A 23,037-nucleotide genomic window follows, 5' to 3' on the forward strand; every position below is an offset into this window, starting at 1 on the left:
CTCCCAAGGAACAGGCCATGGGACAAGAGGAAATGGCCTCAAGATGTGTCAGGGGAGGTTTAGGATGGAGACTGGGAACAATTTCTTCATGGAAAGGGTGATCAAGCCTTGGAATGGGCTGCCCAGGGAGGTGGTTGAGGCACCATCCCCGGAGGTGTTCAAAAGACGGGTTGACATGGTGCTGGGGGACAAGGTTTAGTGATGGTTTGTCAGAGTTAGGTTGATGGTTGGACTAGATGATCTTGAAGGTCCCTTCCAACCTAGATGATTCTACAATTCTATGATTCTGATATAGGATATTACAGTTATTACAGATATAGGATATTATTAGATATGAGGAAAAATTTCTTCCCCCAAAAGGGTTGTCAAGCCTTGGACGAGGCTGCCCAGGGCAGTGGTGGAGTCACCATCCCTGGAGGTATCTAAAAGCCGGGCAGACGTGGTGCTGAGGGACATGGGTTGGTGGTGGGTTTGTCAGTGTTGGGTTGATGGTTGGACTCAATGATCTGAAAGGTCCCTTCCCTCAACCATTCTATGATTCTATAACTCCATCGTCACTCTGGTCCTAAATAACCACTCTGGGGAGACAGGACAGCCCGTTTCTCACCTAGAGAAGGCCTACAGTCTGCCATTCTACTTATACATACTATTAGTCCACCATTTCAATAAATTTTATAGTTTGGTATCTCGTTTAACAGGACAAAAACCTGTGCATGTGCGTTCAATTTTAAAGGACAAAACCTGTGCAACATCCATTCAATTTTGAAAATGGTACATGAGCTTTTCATGTGGTTTCAATGTAAACAGGAGTAAATTCCAAGTAACTCACTGAAACATGGGGAGGTTATAAATAACAGCAGATATTTATTTCAGGTTCAACAAGGCCAAGTGTCGGGTCCTGCACTTGGGTCACAACAACCCCATGGACTCTCCAGACTGGGGGAGAGTGGCTGGAGCTGCCCGGCAGAAAAGGACCTGGGGGTGTTGGTCAACAGGGGCTGAATATGAGCCAGCAGTGTGCCCAGGTGGCCAAGAAGGCCAACAGCAACCTGGCCTGTGTCAGGAACAGCGTGGTGAGTAGGACTCGAGAGGTGATCATCCCCCTGGACTGGGCACTGGTAAGGCCCCACCTCGAGGGCTGTGTCCAGTTTTGGGCCCCTCACTACCAAAAAAAAAAGACATCGAGGTGCTGGAGCATGTCCAGAGAAGGGCACCGGAGCTGGTGAGGGGTCTGGAGCACAAGTCTTGTGAGGAGCGGCTGAGGGAGCTGGGGGTGTTCAGCCTGGAGAAAAGGAGGCTGAGGGGAGACCTTCTCGCTCTCTCCAACTCCCTGAAAGGAGGGTGTAGCCAGGGGGGGTCTGTCTCTTCTCCCAAGGAACAGGCGATGGGAGAAGAGGAAACGGCCTCAAGTTGCACCAGGGGAGGTTCAGATTGGATATTAGGAAAAATGTTTGCACGGAAAGGGTTATTAAGCCTTGGAATGAGCTGCCCAGGGAAGTGGTTGAGGCACCATCCCTGGAGGGATTTAAAAGACGGGCTGAAATAGTGACATGTTGCTTAGTGACATGGTTTAGTGATGGTTTTTTTTTGTTGGTTTGGGGTTTTTTTTTTTGTTTTGTTTTGTTTTTTATCAGAGTTAGGTTGATGGTTGGAACGGATGATCTGAAAGGTCCCTTCCAACCTAGACAATGCTGTGATTCTATATAAATGCTGAGGAAAATGCACCTCTTCCCTCACGTCTTCAATTCTTCAAGTGAATCCAGAGCTTCTAAAAACAAAAACCCCCAATCAAAGAAAACCCCCGGGGATGGCCTGTTTGGGATTTCTGCCTCCGGGACTTCTAAAATAGGAATGTGGCATGTTTTTAGTTAAAACTTCTCGAGGTAGCCCCACCTGCTCCCACCACCGGAGTGTCCCAGGTGCTTCCTGAGCTGGGTTATTTCTCCGGGGCTGGCTAAAGAGCGACTGGGAGGCAGGAGGGTGTTTTCTGGCAGAACGAAGGATTTTGGGAACCGCTCCGCTTGTATTACAGCGCGGCTTTGAAATGAGATGGCAAAGTTTCATTTCCTGTTCAAAATGGAGAGTTTTGATGACATTTGACAGAAAAATCTTGAAGCCCCATCCAAATCCTAAACGGTTTCTACATAAAAATCTTTAAAAGCTGAAAAAAAAAAAGAAGTTTGGAAGTTTTGTGTTAACTCTTTAACCTAGGTTTCTCCATGAGACCGCCCGGGTTCCTGTTAAGTACCTCCTTCCTGATGTTAACCCCTACGTTGCTTTCCTTGTGCTCTCTTCCTAGCCGTGATTTTGAATTTTTTTTTTTTTTTTCTGGTTTTCCAGTCATTTTCCTTGTTCTACTGCCTTGCATTCAATCTTCAGCACCGATAATTTCTCTTTCGGTGGCTCCCACTCACTGCGCCACCGATCCCAGCCTCCCGTAAACTTCCTTGTATAAATACATCCGTGACTTCTTCTACGTAACCTCCTGCACAGGAAATACCTTTCACGAGCATCTGTAAAATCACACGACATCTTTTTTTTTTTCGCAATCAACCCTTTCCCGAAGTTGTTTCTGTCAAAAAGCCAAAGGAAAACCCGCTGACAAGTCAGGAGCATTATCAAGGAACAGTTTTATTAACCCACGAAAAATGATTATTGTTTTAAGATAATTAAGTGAGCTGCCCTGATTTATACATCAAGCTTTGCTGCGTTCCGTCTTTACACTATACACTCCCCACCCATATTTAGAGGAATAAATACGGAGCCCCCTGGGAAATAAAACAGCCTTTCTGGACCAAATGCTGAAACAAAGAATTGATTTGTGGTTAAACCACGAGGTGAGACAGAGCTGACTGTCATCAGGCAGATGTGACCATCGCTCAGTTTGTGATTCAGACCCACTCTTTTGTCTCGAGTTCAGCCTGGAAAAGCTGCGTGAACAGTAACGTGACCTTTCAGGGTACGAACAGTGGATCTGAAATTCAAAATATTAGATGCTACCATAGCTAGCAGTGACGGTACCACCTATTTTTCCAACCAGCTAAACTTCCCTGGCTTGTGATTTTGCCAAAATTGCCACCAGAAGCGGTCATCTTTCCGGTAGGAAGCTTCTTTTCACTTCCCTGTAAATGTTTACTCACAGTCAGCTGGAATATAAATGCTCAAAACTGTAGTTAGCACATATTCAATAGAATCATAGAATGGTCCAGGTTGGAAGGGACCTTTCAGATCATCAACCCAACACTGACAAAACCAACCCATGTCCCTCAGCACCACATCTGCTCGGCTTTTAAATACCTCCAGGGATGGCGACTCCACCACTGCCCTGGGCAGCCCGTTCCAAGGCTTGACAACCCTTTCAGTGTAAAAATTGTTCCCAATCTCCATCCTAAACTTCACCTGGCACAACTTGAGGCCGTTTCCTCTTGTCCCATCGCCTTTTTCTTGGGAGAAGAGACTGACCCCACCTGGCTACACCCTCCTTTCAGGGAGTTGGAGAGAGCGAGAAGGTCTCCCCTCAGCCTCCTTTTCTCCAGGCTCAACAACCTCAGTTCCCTCAGAAGTTCTCCAGACCCTTCTCTTTGTGCTCCAGACCCCTCACCAGCTCCGTTGCCCTTCTCTGGACAAGCTCCAGCCCCTCAAGGTCTTTCCTGTTGTGAGGGGCCCAAAACTGGACACAGCTCTCAAGGTGGGGCCTCACCAGTGCCCAGTACAGGGGGACCATCCCTGCTAAAATTCCCCAAAGCAGCACTTAGGTATCAACTGGGAAGTGTCATCTATGAGCATTTAACGAAAAGCCTAAATAAGAGAGCACGATCTTGTATTAATTATTCAACAATTTACATGGATGCGTAATCGTACTACGATCAGGGCCTTATTAAAGGAATTAATTTCCTCAAGGCTTTTTATGTGCACTTAACGCAGAGAGTGATGTCCTCGGAAGGGAAAACGGGACGGTACCGGCCATTGTGAAGCCCACAATGAGCATCTTTGTGGAACGCGAGGGATCATGTGTTGGGCAACTGCCTCCCTTCACTCATCCTCCATTCACGGGAACCTGAGAAAGCAACGCACACTCATCGCCCGTCTGTAAAGGCGAGTTTCCCGGCCCATCTGATCCTGTAGATAACGTAATCTATGGCTGCCTTAATTGTAATTACAACATCTTTGTGCCTTGCAGCTGACAAGAACGGGAAGTGAAACAATAGCTCTTTCACTTGCGTAAATTCCCTCTATATTTTAAAGGGAGCCTTGCAGGATCTTAAAAGAATAACTAGTGCTGAATTCATAAAAGAGATTTATAGAAGAAAATGGAAACCCCTAGTGACTTCAAAATTATTTTATCTCAATGCTATTTTTTTTTTCATTTAGGACAGAATCTCCGATTTAGAAAAGTAACTCCCTGGGTGCTTCTAAATCATTCTAAAAAGCCCCAAAACAATAACGCGTACGTAAAACGATTCCTTACAGCGATAAGGTTGGTTCTGCTTGTGCTGGAGCCTACAGAAATATGCACTCATGCAAATGTTAACCTTTTATTTATACAGGACACAAACTGGCTCAGCCACCGCTAGGATAACATTCCTGAGACGATTTAAGACCTTCAGCTAACGTGTCAACTTACTTTTCAAGTCAAATAGAGTCACCAGAGGAAAGAAGCGTTTGCCATACCCTAGTAATTTTTGGGCAAAAAATCAAATTATTAACGGAAAAGCACCAAATCCTCAATCTCGGGTCATTTTTATAAACACTGCGAGCTTCAGCTGAATCTCATTTGTGCAAGTAATGTTTGGAAATTGTATTTACATTTGGTTTAAATGATCATTAAAAGCGCTCGGTAACAGTGGGGGGTGACTACGGTGAAAACACAGATGTCAATTCAGCTTCACAAACACTCCCAACAATGCTAATAAAGAAAAACCAGGGTTCATCAAAACATGAATATTCTAGCACTGTTGGCTCATGGAGTTATTCCAGTTAATGGCAGAAAAAACCACCTAGAAACTGGAAGTTAAGAAGATCCTGCTCGGGAACCGAGAATGTTTTTTCACAGAATGACAGAAAAAATTAGGTTGAAAGGGAGATATTGGTCCAACCTCGACTCAAAGCAGGGCCAGATAGATCACGTTGCTCAAGGCCATGTCCAGTCAAGCTTCCAATGTCTCCAAAGTATGACATTCCTGCTCTCCTTGAGCCCTTGGTTCTGTTTGACCGCCTTCATGGTAAAACTTTTTCCCTATATTCAATCAGAATTCCTTGTGTTCCAATTTGACCGCCTCCAACCATGCTATCACCGTCAAAAAAGCAAGCCTGGCTCAGTCTTCTCCATATACTCCCTGCAAGGTACTTGTAGATAATGCATTAAGACTGTTGACATAGAATCATAGAATGGTTAGAGTTGGAAGGAACCTTAAAGATCATCAAGTTCCAATCCCCTGCCACGGGCAGGAACACCTCCCACTAGACTCCATCTCCATTTCAGCCTTCCAGTCCCTAAAGGGGGCCTACAGGAAAGCTGGGGAGGGACTCTTGACCAGGGAGGAGAGCCATAGGACGAGGGGGAAGGGTTTGACAAGGAAAGAGGGAAGATGGAGATGAGACCTCAGGAAGAACTTCTTTGCTGTGAGGGTGGTGAGAGCCTGGCTCAGGTTGCCCAGAGAAGCTGTGGCTGCCCCATCCCTGGAGGGGTTCAAGGCCAGGTTGGATGGAGCTTTCAGCAACCTGGTCTGGTGGGAGGTGTCCCTGCCCATGGCAGGGGGCTGGAACTAGATGGTCTTTAAGGTCCCTTCCAACCTAAGCCATTCTATGATATTTTTAAAGCTTGTTCTTGCACATCCAATGCACTTCCCCATTCCTTTCTCAGAGATCTGCCATTAATTGCTGATGGGAGCAGCACAGGGACCTGGTCCAAGAGCTGGAACAGGGAGAAGGCGGGTGGAACTAGATGGTCTTTAAGGTCCCTTCCAACCCAAACCATTCTATGATTTTGTGGTTCTGTTCTTTTCTTAGGCTGAGAAAACCCAGTTTTCTCAGCATCTCCTTCTTCTCCACGTGTTTCAGGACACTCAGTCTTGGTGCTCCCTTGCAATGGTTCAACCCCTATTCGCGGGAACCCCCCTGACTGCCAGCTCCCTCCTCACAAGCCAGCCTGGTGTCTTCTTCTCTCCAAACCCTCTGAGACAGTGCTTAAAAACAGGCAAAGATGTGAAAACGGTAGACATTACCTGTCATTTTAAAAACTCAGCTCTTAAATTAAAAGAACGATGCCGTAATATGTCTCGGTATCGTCCCCCGTGCATAAGTAAAGGTCGGTTCCAGGGAAATTGCACAACGTGAAGTTCTATTTAAACCTGCCCTGTCACCACAAGAACTCGGATCAAAAACAAGAGCCAAATTATACAATTGCACTTCCTCATGTCAAGCAAACGGGAAAGTACAGAAGACACAGAAAAGATGACCGATACTTACAACGATATAAAAAGCCGTACTGAAACCACAACGACAAAAAAACCAGCGAAGCACACTCGCTTTTGACATTACTCCTCCCACGAGGTCTGCAAACACCAAAGACTGCACTAGGTACAATATGAAATAAATTCTATTAAAAAAAATATACCAGAGAGCTTTATTTAGAAATACCAGCTGCTACTGTTTGCTACTTTATCGATAATTTGTCTTTGTTCATAAAAAATGCATGACGATCTGTAAGCAGTCCCCCAACATTAAGATGACACTCGATTGCCAATTGCTTGGGGGGGCTGGGTTTTGGGTTTGTTTTTTTTTTTAAAAAAATATTTTTTATTATACCGTACAATACCATTCAGGATGGTTAAAGAGCGTTTAGCTACAAAGGTGACTGTATGTTTGACACCAACCATGAAGCTCCACTGATGACCCAGCTCTACAAGGCAGATTTTCTTTAAAGATTTCAACTTTGAAATACAAGCATTGAAAGGGACTCCTTCGAGAGCAACAGATATTGAAAACATACTAGAGAAACAAAATAAAACATTTAATTAAAGTATATTTTACATTGCGTCAAAGACCTCGGTCGTTGTGAAGCTGGAATGAGAGAGTCCTGAGCACCCACAGAAGTGCACACACACACACACACACCGACCCCCGCCACGGGCTGGAATGGAATAAGCTGCTGAGCTCCTGTTGTCTCTAAAAGTGTACACTCTGAAAATCAATTTGAGTTTTAGTTCTCCCTTTCTACTAAAAATAACCCAAGAATTATTTAAAAAGTTTGTGATGCCTCCCTTTTGTTCAGATCGACATTTACAAGCCGCTTTATAAAGTGATATTCTCAGGTGGTTCACGAGGGGAACTTATAGAGGAGTTAAGAGTAGAGCAGTAAAAAAAACAGAAACGCGCCAATAATAAAGTTTCGAAAAAGGCAGGTATCGAAACAGCCCTGAATTTACTTCCTTCTGACCTCAGTTTAAACTTCCGCAGGAGCCCGAGCACGGGGCAGACAACTCACGCTGAAAAAACGGTTTGCAGCCTGAACCTCAGCCATCAGGTGATGGCAACCGCTCCTAAGCTGCTTCTCAGGAAACCCACAAAGAATAAAAGATCACCGGGCTTCAGTCTAAGCTTTGCTATTTTTTTCAGTTTCACTACAAGACATTGAAATGCAGAGCTCAGGTCTGCAGCACAACTTCCTAATATCCAGGTGTCAATTCTGGATATGAAGGACAGATAGAGAAAAAGGCAACAGGATTAAAATCTTTTCTAAAGGGAGACCTAGAATGGTTTTGCTTCTTAGTGGTGTAACCGGTAAACTGGGATGGCACCGTAGGAACAATTCTTGATTATCTTCAAAATGCTGGAAGAATTTTGGATTTTCCTGGTTTGTTTGTGATGCTTTGGGGTTCTGATTGACAAGCAGCTGAAGATGAGCCGGCAGTGTGCCCAAGTGGCCAAGAAAGCCAACGGCATCCTGGCTTGTATTAGAAATAGCGTGACCAGCAGAAGTAGGGAGGTGATTGTGCCCCTGTACTCAGCGCTGGTGAGGCCACACCTGGAGTATTGTGTCCAGTTTTGGGCACCTCAATCCAAGAGAGATATGGAGGTGCTGGAGCGAGTGCAGAGGAGGGCAACGAAGCTGGTGAAGGGCCTGGAAAACAAATCCTATGAAGAGCGGTTGAAGGAGCTGGGACTGTTTAGTATGAGGAAGAGGAGGCTGAGGGGAGACCTCATCACTCTCTACAACTACTTGAAAGGACACTGTAGAGAGGTTGGTGCTGGTCTCTTCTCACAGGTAATTAATGACAGAACGAGAGGGAATGGCTTCAAGCTCCAACAGGGTAGGTTTAGACTGAACATTAGGAAAGAATTTTTCACAGAAAGAGTGGTCGGGCGTTGGAACAGGCTGCCCAGGGAGGGGGTTGAGTCACCATCCCTGGATGTGTTTAAGAGCCGTTTAGATGTGGTGTTGGGGGATATGGTATAGGGGAGAACTTTGTAGAGTAGGGTAGATGGTTGGACTCGATGATCCCAAGGGTCTCTTCCAACCTGGACGATTCTATGATTCTATGATTTTTCACAGTTACAAACCCAGCAAAAGGAATCATTTTTCGTCCCCTACATAAAAATGTTGCGAAAGTAAGATATTCTGAACTACTGAAAATTCTCAGAAGCCGTATGTCACCAGGCATCTTGCCAATGACAACGTCGATTTGTTGCCTGTTACAGAAAACTAAATAAGGCCACGATGTGTATTTAGGAGTGAACAAAATGAGCAATGAACAAAACCAACGCTGGCTTCTTCTGAACCAAGGTGTCTCCAGCCCAACACACGTTACGCGTTCCCGACAACAGTTTGGCAAATACCTTGTGCCAGCGCAACCAACCCTGTTTTACTGCAAAAACAGAATCACAGAACGATATGGGGTTGGAAGGGACCTCTGGAGATCATCTAGTCCAACCCCCTCCCAAAGCAGGTTCACCCAGAGCAGGTTGCACAGGAATTTTTCCAGACGGGGTTTGAATGTCTCCAGAGAAGGAGACTCCACCACCTCTCTGGGCAGCCTCTTCCAGGGCTTTGCCACCCTCAAAGTAAACTCATGTTTAGGTGGAACTTCTTATATTCAAGTTTGTGCCCATTTCCTCTTGGAAAACATCACCGTCCCTCCTTTCTCTTAACAATACTATGAACTTTTATTGGATTTTATTGCTTATAAAGCACTGATGGACGTGCTGTTGTCTAGGCTGCCAGCAAGCCAAGGTACGAATTAACGTTGCCCGCCTGCATCCAGTTCCACTTGCATGGGATGCAACAACCAACCTTTGATGTACACATCCCATAATAAACTTCGGTTTGCCCTCTTCGCTAAGTAGGAGTCAAGTTTTGTGTGTAACAAAAGAGTTTTTGACAGCTGGGTACTATAAAACTGACGGCAGAATTAATAAAATAAATAAATTGATACAATAAAACTACAACTTGGTTAAATGTGCATGAAAGCCTTTAAGAATAAAGTCACACAAATCATGGAAGGGACCTTAAAGATCATCCAGTTCCAGTTCCAGTTGCACATCCAGTTCCACCCCCTGCCCTGGGCAGGGACACCTCCCACCAGATCAGGTTCCTCAAAGCCCCATCCAGCCTGGCCTTGAACCCCTCCAGGGATGGGGCAGCCACAGCTCCTCTGGGCAACCTTCGGTTCAAATCTCCCTAAATAAGACCTAGGTTTTACCAAATTAAAACCAAAGGTAATTTAATAGAAGAAGAAAACAGATAGCAACAGGCAGCCCAATCAGCTTATTTATTTTAATCCACTATTTATCAATGTATTCAAGTTAATGCCAAAGTTAAGAATAAAATTTCAGGTTTGTAGGAAACACATGAAGATGGTCCATGAAGATGGTCCAAAGGGATGGTTTTGGAGAATCCTACACTACAACCCAAACTCAAAGCCAAAGCTCTGGCATTTCATGGCCAGAGACTGGCTGTGTCTAGCCAAGCCACCCCCAGCTTCCCACAAGCCAGAGCCCGAGGACTCTCTCACCACCCAGTACCAGCCTCATTCTGGAAACATTAAGCCAATTAAAATTAAAACTACTCAAAAGTTGTTAATGATGGATGGATTCAAGACAAGAGGAAATGGGCACAAACTTGAACATAACAAGTTCCATCTCAACCTGAGGAGGAACTTCTTTCCTGGGAGGGTGGCAGAGCCCTGGAAGAGGCTGCCCAGAGAGGTGGTGGAGTCTCCTTCTCTGGAGACATTCAAACCCCACCTGGACACGTTCTTGTGCAACCTGCTCTGGGTGGACCTGCTTTGGCAGGGGGTTGGGCTGGATGATCTCCAGAGGTCCGTTCCAACCCTATATCATGTATGGTTGTATGGTTGGACTCAGTGATCTCAGAGGTCCTTTCCAACTATGAAGATTCTGTGATTCTGTGAACTGGTACTAGAGTCGTGTCTCGCAGATGGTGTGGGTTCCGGGAACCTCCCCTGGTCTACAGAGCAGAGATAATGACCAATTAGCAAAACTCATCCTGAAAGAGCAGACACTAAATGAGTAAGCCCTATGGTCATCGAGATGCTACTGATTCCACTCAGAAGTCAGTCTTGCAGTTTGCTTTCAAATGGGGCAGCTGGTACCAGAAGTGAATTTTTCAGGGATGCTTATTTCTGTCTTTGAGAGTTGTGGTCAAGAGAGAAGTGAGAAAAGAAGCCGAGTATCTGCAAGAAGGCAACGACTCCAAAGGTGCTGCCAGACAGACCAAATCTCAACAGTTTAAGGAGAAGCTTGATGTGAAGCACTAGTGGTGAAGCACTGGAACAGGTTGCCCAGGGAGGCTGTAGATGCCCCATCCCTGGAAGTATTTAAGGCCAGGCTGGATGGGGCTTTGAGCAACCTGGTCTGGTGGGAGGTGTCCCTGCCCAGGGCAGGGGTTTGGAACTCGATGATCTTTAAGGTCCCTTCCAACTCTAACCATTCTATGATTCTATGATTTAGAAATGTGGGCGGCCCTGCAAAGTTCACACAGAGAAGGTCTACGAGCTGAATCGCAGCTAAATGGAGAAATAATTAGAGATAGCGAGGTGGCCACCACGTCAGGGATACCCAACGAATTACCTAGGAAGGGTTTTAACACCCTTTCCAAATACCTCCCTTCCCTAGTGATGTTACCCTAGTGATGCCCCATCCCTGGAAGTGTTCAAGGCCAGGCTGGATGGGGCTTTGAGCAACCTGCTCTAGTGGAGGTGTCCCTGCCCATGGCAGGGGGGTTGGAACTAGATGATCTTTAAGGTCCTTTCCAACTCTAGCCATTCTATGATTCTATGATTCTATACCTCGAGGAAGGATTACAAACATTTAATTAACTAAGTCTCCATTTCTTTATCCTTCACTCCATTTTCCAGTTCTAGTGTCTTTTTCATAAATCATAACGGCTACTCTTCACTCTGTAGGAAGAAATTTTCTCCCCAGTTGACTGTTTTTCTCTTTTTAACATTAATTTCATGTTCAGTTTTCTTGCCTGGTCAATTAAAATGGTCAAGATCTTATTACACCTCTCGGTCGCAAGCTTTACTGAATGATTCTTCACCTTCAAATCATCCCCTCGCCCTTCAGTTCCTTCTCCATATTGTTTATGTTAAATGATTATACTAAATAAAAGAATCGTTTTATCAGTGCATTAAACACAGCACGGTTCCCACACGCATTTCAGGAGGAGAGAGGTAAGGGAGAAACCAGGATCTTGCCAGCAAATCTCCTTCCCTTAGAAACCCCAAGTATTTACTTTAATCCCATATCTCCCGTATCTCTTCATCACTTATTAATCTATGAGAAAACCCTCACCGTCCTACCGTTAACAACAACCTTTTTTTATGTAAGTGGAGACAGAGTGGGAAGTTTGTTGAGAGCTCCCGGCAAATTCGAGACGTTATATCAGATGTATCAGCCTTATCCTTGACCAACTCCTCCAAGATCTCTTTTCGAAGGACGCTTTCCCTCTTCCAAAAGAAATCCCCGGTGATTATTCCCACCGTACGGGATCTCTCCCCACGTGAACGGACTCTGCTCATCACTGCACTGGTTTTATCACAGAATCGTAGAATGGTTCAGGCTGGAAGGGACCTTAAAGACCTTCCACTTCCAACCACACTGCCATGGGCAGGGACACCTCCTACCAGACCAGGTTGCTCAAAGCCCCATCCAGCCTGGATGCTGGTTGAACCCCTCCAGGGATGGGGCAGCCACAGCTTCTCTGGGCAACCTGGGCCAGGGTCTCACCACCCTCACAGCAAAGAACTTCTTCCTGAGATCTAATCAAATCTCCCGTCTTTCAGTTTAAAACCAATACCCCTTGGCCTATCGCTACACTCCCTGATCAAGATCCCTCACCACCTCTCCCCTGTAGGCCTCCTTCAGGGACTGGAAGGGGTTCTGAGGTCTCCCCGGAGCCTTCTCTTCTCCAGGCTGAACAACCCCAACTCTCTCAGCCTGTCTTCACAGGAGAGGTGCTCCAGCCCTCTGATCATCTTCGTGGCCCTCTGCTGGACTTGTTCCAACAGGTCCATGTCGTTCCTGTGCTGAGGACTCCAAAGCTAGATGCTGTACTCCAGGTGGGGAGAGCGGAGCAGAGCAGAGGGGCAAAATCACCTCCCTGGACCTGCTGGCCACACTTCTTTTGATGCAGTCCAGGATGCATGGGGCTTTCTGGGCTGCCAGTGCACATTGCCAGCTCATGTTGAGCTTCTTGTCCACCAACAACCCCAAGTCCTTCTCCTCAGGGCTGCTCTCCAGCCATTCTCCGCCCAACCTGTATTTGTGCCTGGAATTGCCACGTCCCAGGTGCAGGACCCTGCACTTGGCTTGGCTGAACTTCACAAGGCTCACACGGGCCCACCTGTCCAGCCTGTCCAGGTCCCTCTGGATGGCATCCCTTCCCCCCAGCGTGTTGACCTTGCCACACAGCTTGGTGTGGTATAGAAGCCTGCCTGGTGGGGAAGTGGGATTTTCTTCAACCGTAATTCCCAGGGACACTCCTGAAGCCCTTTCCAGAAAGCCCTTGGAGGCTGGTTTTAGCACCAGATTACACGCTCTTGTTTATATTTCAGCCGTTTCACGTTTGAATTTACATTAGAGCTCCTGGATGAACGCAGTTGGAGCCCAGTGATACATTACACTTGATTTTCCTAAGTATTTTCCCCCGCCCCCCAACAGCCACTTCAATTTAAGACCTTGCCATTGACTTACTCTCTCCCTTGCTCCAAAGAACGACCCTGCTGCAAAGACACATGCGTAAGCTCTCATGTATTTTTAGGAAAAACCCTAAATTTACAATTCTTCATTAAGAATCAGTTGTTTCCCAGACGAGGAGATTCAACTACTAGAAATATCCGAGAGAGATGCAAAAGAAGAACCTCGAATGCTGTCCCTTCCTTCCAAAGTAATTTGGCTTGAAGAAAGTCCTCGCAACTTAGGTTTTCAGTGAACCACAATTATTTATACAGAGGAATAGGTTGCACAGAGATTTCCATATCAAAAAAAGGGTTTGCTTTGAAAAAAAGCTTCAAAACAAGTTCTAAAAGAGAAAAGGCTGTATAAGAGGGAGCCCAGTAACTGGGTAAAGAAGCCACCATAGACCAGTAAGGGCTTTAGCAACTGGACCCCGGACAAGGGCACACAAGCAGAGGAACGGCACCAGCACGACTTCCCTTTCCATTATTGGATTTTTCAGTCTTTCAAAAATGATTCAATGGTTTTTAGTTTGATGTTTTATTGCAACTTATAAAAAAGCCACATTCCTGGGGTACCCGCAGGTTTCTAACGTCACAGTACAGAAAGCCCGCACCATCCGAAAGACATAAATGTTTACGGAAACTCTAAGAGATAAGATCCGGCCTAGGTCATTGCATGCCCGGTCAGTGATACACAAAATGTAGGGAGACACACAGAGGGAAAGAGAATCCCTTTAGAATCACAGAATCATAAAGGCTGGAAGGGACTTTTCAGATCATCGAGTCCAACCATCAACCCAACATTCACAAAAACCACCGCTAACCCACCAGGTCTGCCCAGCTTTTAAATACCTCCAGGGATGGCGACTCCACCGCTGCCCTGGGCAGCCTCTGCCAAGGCTTCACAACCCTTTCATGAAAGAAATTTTTCCTAATATCCATCCTAAGCCTCCGCTGGTGCAACTTGAGGCTGTTTCCTCTTGTCCCATGGCCTGTTCCTTGGGAGAAGAGACCGACCCCCCCCGGCTACACCCTCCTTTCAGGGGGTTGGACAGAGAGAGAAGATCTCCCCTCAGCCTCCTTTTCTCCAGGCTGAACACCCCCAGCTCCCTCAGCCGCTCCTCACAAGACTTGTGCTCCAGACCCCTCACCAGCTCTGGTGCCCTTCTCTGGACACGCTCCAGCCCCTCAAGGTCTTTTTTTTTGGTGGTGAGGGACCCAAAACTGAACCCAGCCCTCAAGGTGGGGCCTCCCCAGTGCCCAGGACAGGAGGACCATCACCTCCTGAGTCCTACTCACCACGCTGTTCCTGATACAGGCCAGGACGCTGGTAGCCTTCTTGGCCACCTGGGCACACTGCTGGCTCATGTTCAGCCAACAGTCAACCAACACCCCCAGGTCCTTTTCTGTGGGGCAGCTCCAGCCACTCTTCCCCCAGCCTGGAGAGTCCATGGGGTTGGTGTGACCCAAGTGCAGGACCTGGCACTTGGCCTTGATGAACCTGCCACCACAGGCCTCAGCCCATCCATCCAGCCTGTCCAGATCCCTCTGCAAACCCCTTTGCAGGGGTTACAGTACAACAAGCAGCCATAAACCCCCAGAGACAGCCAGAATTCTACCTGTGCCATGTGCTCATTTTTATATTATTTCCAATGATTGTTTTATTGTGAAGATATTAAATTCACTTCTGGCATTACTTCCAAGAAAGAGCATTAACTGCTGACGGCCAACCATGCATGGAAGTATGGAATTATTTCACGTAAGCATCAATTAATAATTTTACCTCCAGTATTACAAGGAAATATTTACCTTATAACCATTTCCATGTACTAAACATTTAGTCAGCGCAAACATTCCTGTTTAACCGCACATCCGCACAGAGCAAAGCCAGGGTTGATGCCTCAACGACTATCAGTGCCGCATCGCCTCTGAGACACCCAGATCTGATTTAACCTTCCATGAATTTGTGACCAGTTCTGGGCTCCCCAGTTCAAGAAGGACAGGGGACTGCTGGAGAGGGTACAGCAGAGGGCTACAAAGATGATGAGGGGCCTGGAGCATCTCTCTGATGAGGAAAGGCTGAGGGACTTGGGTCTTTTTAGTCTGGAGAAGAGAAGACTGAGGGGGGATCTGATCAACACCTATAAATACTTAAAGGGTGGGTGTCAGGAGGATGGGGCCAGGCTTTTTTCAGTGGTGCCCAGGGACAGGACAAGAGGAAATGGGCACAAACTTGAACATAACAAGTTCCATCTAAACCTGAGGAGGAACTTCTTCCCTGTGAGGGTGGCAGAGCCCTGGAAGAGGCTGCCCAGAGAGGTGGTGGAGTCTCCTTCTCTGGAGACGTTCCAAACCCACCTGGACACGTTCCTGTGCAACCTGCTCTGGGTGGACCTGCTTTGGCAGGGGGTTGGACTGGATGATCTCCAGAGGTCCCTTCCAACCCCATGCGATTCTGTGATTCTGTAATTCTGTGAATGCAGATTCGAGGCAGACCAATGAATTTAGAACACGGGCTGTGATTTACTCCAAGACGCACGCATATATTTGCCCTAGAAGTGGTTAACTTAGTCAAGATAAAATGGAATTACGTATAAAACTCCCTCGGAGGCCTCCTTTGGTATTCGCGTTTTCTACTTGGGTTACCTGCTTTTCAGATCAATATTTTTCTCCCCTGGTATGCAAAAGTCTGATGATACTACAGCAATTTGTTATAATACAGCGACAGTTCTTCAATAAAGCAATTTTAAATGGAAATTACAAACTTCCAAGTAGCCACGGCTGATTGCATCACCTGGAAATAGTTTGTAGATAGCAAACTTAAATAAGCTTTGAAAACATCAATACGTGAAACGCAGCCATATAAAGCGTGAATTAGCTTTAAAAAGCTGATTTCGCAGATTTTACAATTTATCCGCAACTGTTTACGTTCCAGGAATAGTCTAATAGTAATTCTAAGATGATATTAAAAAAAAAAAACCAACAAGTGAGCAATCACATTTGAACTTTTGAAGCATGTCGTTTCCTATGAGTTCAAGTACCTGCTCTTGGCCTGGCTGGGCTACCTGCCACGCGCGAGCACAGCAGGGCTGATTTGCTGTTCTCTAAAATTCATCGCTTGAAACCGAAATATTTAACGATTATATTTTCATTAATCACACCATAAAGAAATGTTCTGATCAGATAACTGAATACCAAAAAAAAGTACCACGGGATATGCCACTGAAGAATTATCTTCAGCTACTTAAGGTCGACTCCAATAGGAAAATGCAGGTTTTAGTTTTATAAACTGGATTCCTTTATCCAGGTTTTTCAGAAAAAAAGTGAATTAAAAATAAAAGGGACTGCTTAGCTTTGGGGCTTGCTAAGTGGTACCACAGATCCTGCCCACTATGCCAGGATCTATCGATTTAACTGCACTCTCATCTACTGCGGTGGATTGGAAAATTCAACGTTGCCGTCGCAAAACAACCCGAGATTTTCTATTTGGCTCATTTTTGCATTCCAGATTCTCACCCTTCCCAACTCCCCATACATAAATTAACTCCCTTACCTTCATAATGTTTACTAAATCTGTTTGATAATAGCGATCCTGGTGTGCATTAGCAGCTGCTAAAGTGAGAAGATAATCGTTCCTTGCGTGGATAGCCTTGGAGTTACACTCGGATCGTCGTGCTTTTAACTACAAGAAGAAACTTCAAGTTAAAAGACGGGTACTAACGAGAAGTTAAATGACCAAACATCTATTAATAGTAAATTAACATGGATATGATGTATCGATACAGTCAAAACTTGAAGGGATTAATAGCTTAACAGTTTTGTTAATGGTAAGGGGTAATGGTAAATTAATTTCTAATGTGTTTTTCTCTCATGCGGTTGTAATTCCACACGTAGTCTTCAAAGAGCAGGTCTAACTCCCACTGGAAAAAAATTTTCCTTATATATTTGGTCATGAGTAATTCTGTGCTCTGGGTGGTGAAAGAGTCTGCTCTTATCTCAACACTTGTTCTAACAATTTCTCTTCCCCAATGTCAGTCATCTCTAGATTCCAGCCAACTTTGGTCATGTGTCTCATGAAATTAGCTGCAAAGAATGATTATAAGAAATTTTAAGGTGTTTTTTTTTTATACTTACCTTTACACTTGCCTTCTGCAAGCTTATTCTTGACTGAAAAAGACTAAGTTTGGACCTGAAACAAATATTAAAAGAAAAGATTAATGTCTTACACCCCTTCTATAAAAGTACAAGATAATCAGGTCACTGCACTTCACTTCTGCAAAATTTTAATTTAAATAACTTTTTATGTCTGAATTTTTATTTGTACACTTTTAAACAAAGGAAAATACTACAAATTATGCTGAGCTACATCAATAGCATCTTCACTGCATGCTCTGACATCTTTTGTACCAGCTTACCCTGGTTTTTGAACAAAATTTAAATACATCATGAAAGGGAAACGGAAGTGGCGGCTGCAACTCAAGTTATTTTGGTGTTTGATGCGTTTTGAGTCAGCCCTTCAGACACAAAGTGCTGGAAATCAGTCGGCCACACAAAGGAAAATTGATGCAAAATCATTAATAATGATGTTCGAGGATGCTGGAAGAGTACTCACGTACGCACACGTTTTTAAAAGGAGAACTGGTGTGATTTTCACATTGGGATTAATGAAAGAGGAATTAGAGGAGTACTTTATTAGCTATTTGAAAGATGGTGTTTTAGAAAGTAAATAAGAAAACAAAATCAAGACAATAGCTATTTTAATCTGGACAATACTGCAGTATGAATCTGGCCCAAAATTCCCAAGTTTTTTGTTGCTTTTTTTTGTTTCTTTGTTTGGGTTTTTTTACTTTCTTTGGGTATTACAGGTAATTTTATTAAAGTTCTTCTTTTCATCATCCAGCCCTCATAAAGCGAACGATGGAAAAATTCTCTAATGAAACCATAATTTCTTTTCGTTCCCTAAGAACAACCCTGAGGAATTTCCCAAAATAAATAAATAAAAAAAGAAGTCAACTTGGAAGAAAGGGTAAAGCAAACCCCGCTAAGAGAGGCCGAACTCCAAAGTGAAAACACGTGAGTTACTGCCTTTCCTGAAAGGAAGGAAATCAGCCTCTTTAGGATGTCGGGGAGAATAAAAACCTAAAGCCTCAAAAGTTTATCTTCCAAAATGGAAAATAGCATCCCATTGCCTCTCCCTCTCCTCCCCCTCGATACCAAACCTGAGATCTGTGGAGAGAAAAGGAAATAAGCAGCTTTTTAAAATCAAAAAGAGTGCCAGCTCACACGCTGTCCTTCCCGAAAGGTCAAATTAAAGCAGGTAGTTTAACTTCCCTCCTAAAGAAACCAGCCTCAATGAGTTATGTCTGAGTTATATGTTGTATATTTTTCCAAGGGAAAAGCGTGCTTAAAATGGTTACAAAAATGTATATAAGCAAAAAGAAAAAAAATTTGGCACGGGCTCATTGAAAGCAATTATCTTTCTTCTACAATAATATCAAGCGTGAAAACTAATACGAGTACAAATCTGCTTTATACACACGCAATTATTTATACATACGCTATTATAAAAACATACTTGGCCTCAATATCAGCTTTCTCCCGCACTGCTTGAGCCATCTGTTCAGTCTCAAAATATTTCTTCTTGCCTTTAGCTAAATCTTTTACTGTCTCTTGTAATTCAGCTTGGATCCGTGTCAACTGGTCCACGCACTGCAAAAAAACAACACAAAAAGCATTCCGGAAACAAAGCATTAATGAATTATTTTTGCATCCAAATAATACCATCATCATCGTTTCCCTACTTTTCGTTACGTTTTAGATGGAACGATGCAGTCTCCCAAGTCACTCCCGGTCAATTATTCAGCCAAAGCTGATCAGGATATAAAACCGTATTTCTTTCTCTCTTTCTTTCTGCTGTGGTTTAACTATTCGAATTCAAAGATAACTTGCAAATTAAATACCAAAGTTCTGAAAGCTTTGGACGAGGTAATTAGTCAAAATAATTGGAATACAATTGGGAAAAATCCAAAGGCAATCTACTGGAGGTGATACAAAAAAAAATGATTAATCTTTGTTTCTCTAAAATTTAAAATGTAAGACAAAAACTACCACATAAAATACAGCACGACAGCAACAAGAACTATTTAATAAACATTATTTTAAGAGCTCATTTTTCTTAAGCTATTTCGAGAGCTTTCCAATAAATAGGGCTATATCAGAAATCAGTGTCGTTCACAAAGAAAACTTATAGAGGCTTTAAACGCAGCGAGACAAGGAGTGACAATAATTCCATCCCTTTTCATTAATATGATCCAAGCAGCGTTATGACGTACATTTTAATGTCAAAAAATAAACTGTTTATCTCAACCCACAAGTTTTTGCACTTTTAACCCTTCCGATTCTCTCCCCCATCCCGCCGGGGCAGGTGATGGATCTATGTTGAGCAGAAAGGATGTGCTTAACAAAACAAACGGGAATTAGCAATATCTAGGATTATACTGTCTTTGAAAGAGATTTGTAAAGATTATCTTTGACCCAAACTAGCTTAAGTACACGTAAGAGTGATAATTCAATGCATTTATATTTAATTATAGATATTACAAACTAGATGTCAATGAAAGCTCCAGGCAATACTTCGAGGCAGAGCCTCAAGCGGAGAAAACTTCAGGAAACTTAAGCTTAAAGAAACCAATTTGTCTTTTCATTTGCCTTTTTGTCCTTCAAAGACCAGACCCAAGGTCCCACCTCTTTTCACATCACGGTCACACACCCAACTTCTCCCATTCAAGGTGCCACACGTTGTCCTCCCACTCAGCACCCCTCCTAAACACCCAAGGTTTTTCATTCCACTAATTATTAATGCACGTAACCTCCTTTAAAAGCTTTGCGAGACTACTGAGGTGACATAATCCAACAATGTAACATTAATTTCACCTTATTCAAAAATCATTAAATCATTTTTCTACAGTCACCTGTAGAAAAAAAAAAAAAGACATTTGGTTCAATTAATAGAAATTGCTCATCTCCTCATCTCGCTAAAAATGTCATGTTTCTTTCTGGCTATAAAGTACATAAAAATTAATATAAGTTCCCACCAAGCCTAGTATTTGATGTGGGCAGAGCAATAAAGCAAGGGGCTCCATAAGGTAAGCTTCGTGGTGGGTGGTTCAATGTTTGATAGAAAAAAGCAAGGTAGAAAAATCTGTATATATTGGACAGCTGACAGAGACCTAAAATCATTTCAAAAGGACTGGGTTTTTGCTACATCGATCGGTATTTTCATCCCTGAAGTCTCCTGCCGGCATCGAAAAATTAAAATATCAAATAACCCCAGTTGTTAACGCGATCGTTTTAAAAGCATAAAGTGATCTCGCTTTTAAATCTCTGAAGAAAACGATCAGGGGACTGGATGCCATTTAGGGGTCTGGGGTTGGGTAGACACTGGTCTCCGGGGAAAGCTAATGGCAGGAGGTGGGCTGCTGTCCCCAAACCCCGACGGCCAAGAGGCACCAAGGGAGGGCAGGGGATCAATTTTCTTCAGAGGTCAAGTGTGGTCTCCAGGAGACACGTTTATTACCCTCCTCCAGAACCACTCTGCCATTTAGCAATACTTTTCGGCAGATGATGATGAGGTTTTCTGAAATTGTTCCAGTTTAGTATTAAAGCGGGTCATAAAAATGAAGTTTCTCTACGCTACCCAGGCGAGGAAGTAAAAAGGTTTCCGGAAACATCTGGAAAATAAAGATGACATCTCATCAAGAGCAACTCAATACCTACTGCGATCTTGGAAGGAGACGCTGCTATTAATAGAAACTCGATTTTAGACGGGCATTCCAGGGTAAAGTTACAAGTATTTTACTGTCTCCGAATTTCAATTTTGATAAGCTTTTGTCTGGATGGAGGTCAGCAAAATGTGTTATTTATCTGTTTGGAAATCCAAGGGAAAGGGTAAGAGACTGCACTGCGTGAAAGGCTAAATTTGTTGTGGAGATAAGTTAATACCAAGTGGATGGTTATTGGAGATTGTGGGAAAAGCTTTATCGCTGTTAAAATACTTTGAACCGGAATTACTGCCCTGATAATTACAGAATCAGGGAATTGTCAGAGTTGGAAGGGACCTCTAGAGATCATGCAGTCCAACTCCCCTGCTGAAGCAGGGTTGCCCAGAGCACATCACTCAGGACTGCATCCAGGCGGGGCTTGAAGATCTCCAGAGAAGGGGACTCCACCACCTCCCTGGGCAGCCTGTTCCAGGGCTCTGGCACCCTCACCGGAAAGAAGTTCGTCCTCATATTTGAATGGAACTTTCTATGTTCCAGCTTGTGCCTGTTGCCCCTCATCCTGTCACCGGGAACCACTGAAAAGAGTCCAGCTCCATCCTCCTTCAACCCACCCTTTAGGTACTTGTAAACATTGATAAGGTCTCCCCTCAGCCTTCTCTTCTCCAGGCTAAAGAGCCCCAGCTCTCTCAGCCTTTCCTCGTAAAGGAGGTGTTCAAATTCCTTAATCATCTTAGTTGCCCTACGTTGGACTCTTTCCAGCAGTTCCCTGTCTCTCTTGAACTGGGGAGCCCAGAACTGGACGCAGTATTCCAGTTGTGGCCTCACCAGTGCAGAGCAGAGGGGGAGAATGACCTCCCTCCACCTACTGGCCACACTCTTCCCTACGCAGCCCAGGATCCCATTGGCCCTCTTGGCAACAAGGGCACATTGCTGGCTCATGGAAAGTTTGCTATCCACCAGGACTCCCAGATCCTTCTCCTCAGTGGTGCTTTCCAGAAGATCCATCCCTAACCTAGATTGGTGCCTGGGGTTCTTCCTCCCCAGGTGCAGGACCCTACATTTGCCCTTGTTGAACCTCAGTAGGTTCTTCTCTGCCCAGCTCTCCAGCCTGTCCAGGTCACGCTGGATGGTGGCACAGCCCTCTGGAGCGTCGGCCAGCCCTCCCAGTTTGGTATCATCAGCGAACTTGCAAAATTGTAACCGCTCGTTCTGCTTAACTCCAAAGTGCAGGAAAAAAGGAACCTCTATCATTTATACAGATTTAAAGAAGCGGTCCCCACTTCCACTGCTGACTCAGAAACACCGAACTATCATCATCTGCAGAAGAACAAACCTGGAGACTATTTACCTAGTAAAGCTATTATAAAATTGCTGCAGTATTACTGGAAAGGTTCACAGAAGAATAAAATTCCCCAGGACAGTAAACTAACATTAATAAAGTTAATTTTTCCTCCAGAAACACAGATATTGCACGTGCTTCCGAGAGTTGTGTAACAATTTGTGCAGAAACTGAGAGCTCACGTCGCACTAACACCTGTTTTCAAGTTTGTAGCCAAATATTTTACAAAATACTACTTTAGAGTATATTAATTAAATAAGTAAGTTACACCTGGTTGCCATCACTTTTTAGCAAACAAACCTGAAATTCTTCTGTTGGGGTTTTTTTATCTTTTACCTTGAGTTCAGGCAACCTCAAATTAAAGCCAGAGGCGATGTCAATAAATCCTTAATAATAACGGAGAAGGAATATTTATAAGCACCAACTCATATCGGAGACACTTGCCAAGTCCGTTCCACCAGCATTTTCTCTTTCCCTCCTTGTGTTAACCTTCATCCAAGCCACATAAAGAGCATTTCAAAAGATCGTTCTTGAAAACTTCCAAAAATGTATGTTTGGGGCAGTAGTGACTTTTTGTAAACTCTGCTCGCTCTTTAAAACAGGAGGTTTTCTCCTCGCTGCAGCCAAATCCACGCAACACAAAATAATTTAAAATATGAAGAGTATTTAGCTTTCCATAAATACACATCATCGTATTTTTAAAAAAATTTCTTAC

The 23,037-nt window shown here is 44.2% G+C and overlaps 1 protein-coding gene across 1 annotated transcript in view; it reads right to left on the reverse strand.

Annotated features, from left to right (window-relative positions):
• FCHSD2 (FCH and double SH3 domains 2) overlaps positions 1-23,037 on the reverse strand; it is a 210,679-nt gene that overhangs the window by 78,167 nt on the left and 109,475 nt on the right. Inside the window, exons 6-8 of the mRNA XM_074145762.1 lie at positions 18,778-18,911; positions 17,337-17,391; positions 16,756-16,884 (exon numbers count right to left, since the gene is read on the reverse strand). Coding sequence (XP_074001863.1) covers positions 16,756-16,884; positions 17,337-17,391; positions 18,778-18,911 — 318 coding nt within the window. The remainder of the gene's footprint in view (positions 1-16,755; positions 16,885-17,336; positions 17,392-18,777; positions 18,912-23,037) is intronic.

Source organism: Numenius arquata, chromosome 1 (genome assembly GCF_964106895.1).
Source record: "Numenius arquata chromosome 1, bNumArq3.hap1.1, whole genome shotgun sequence".
Taxonomy (NCBI): Eukaryota; Metazoa; Chordata; class Aves; order Charadriiformes; family Scolopacidae; genus Numenius; species Numenius arquata.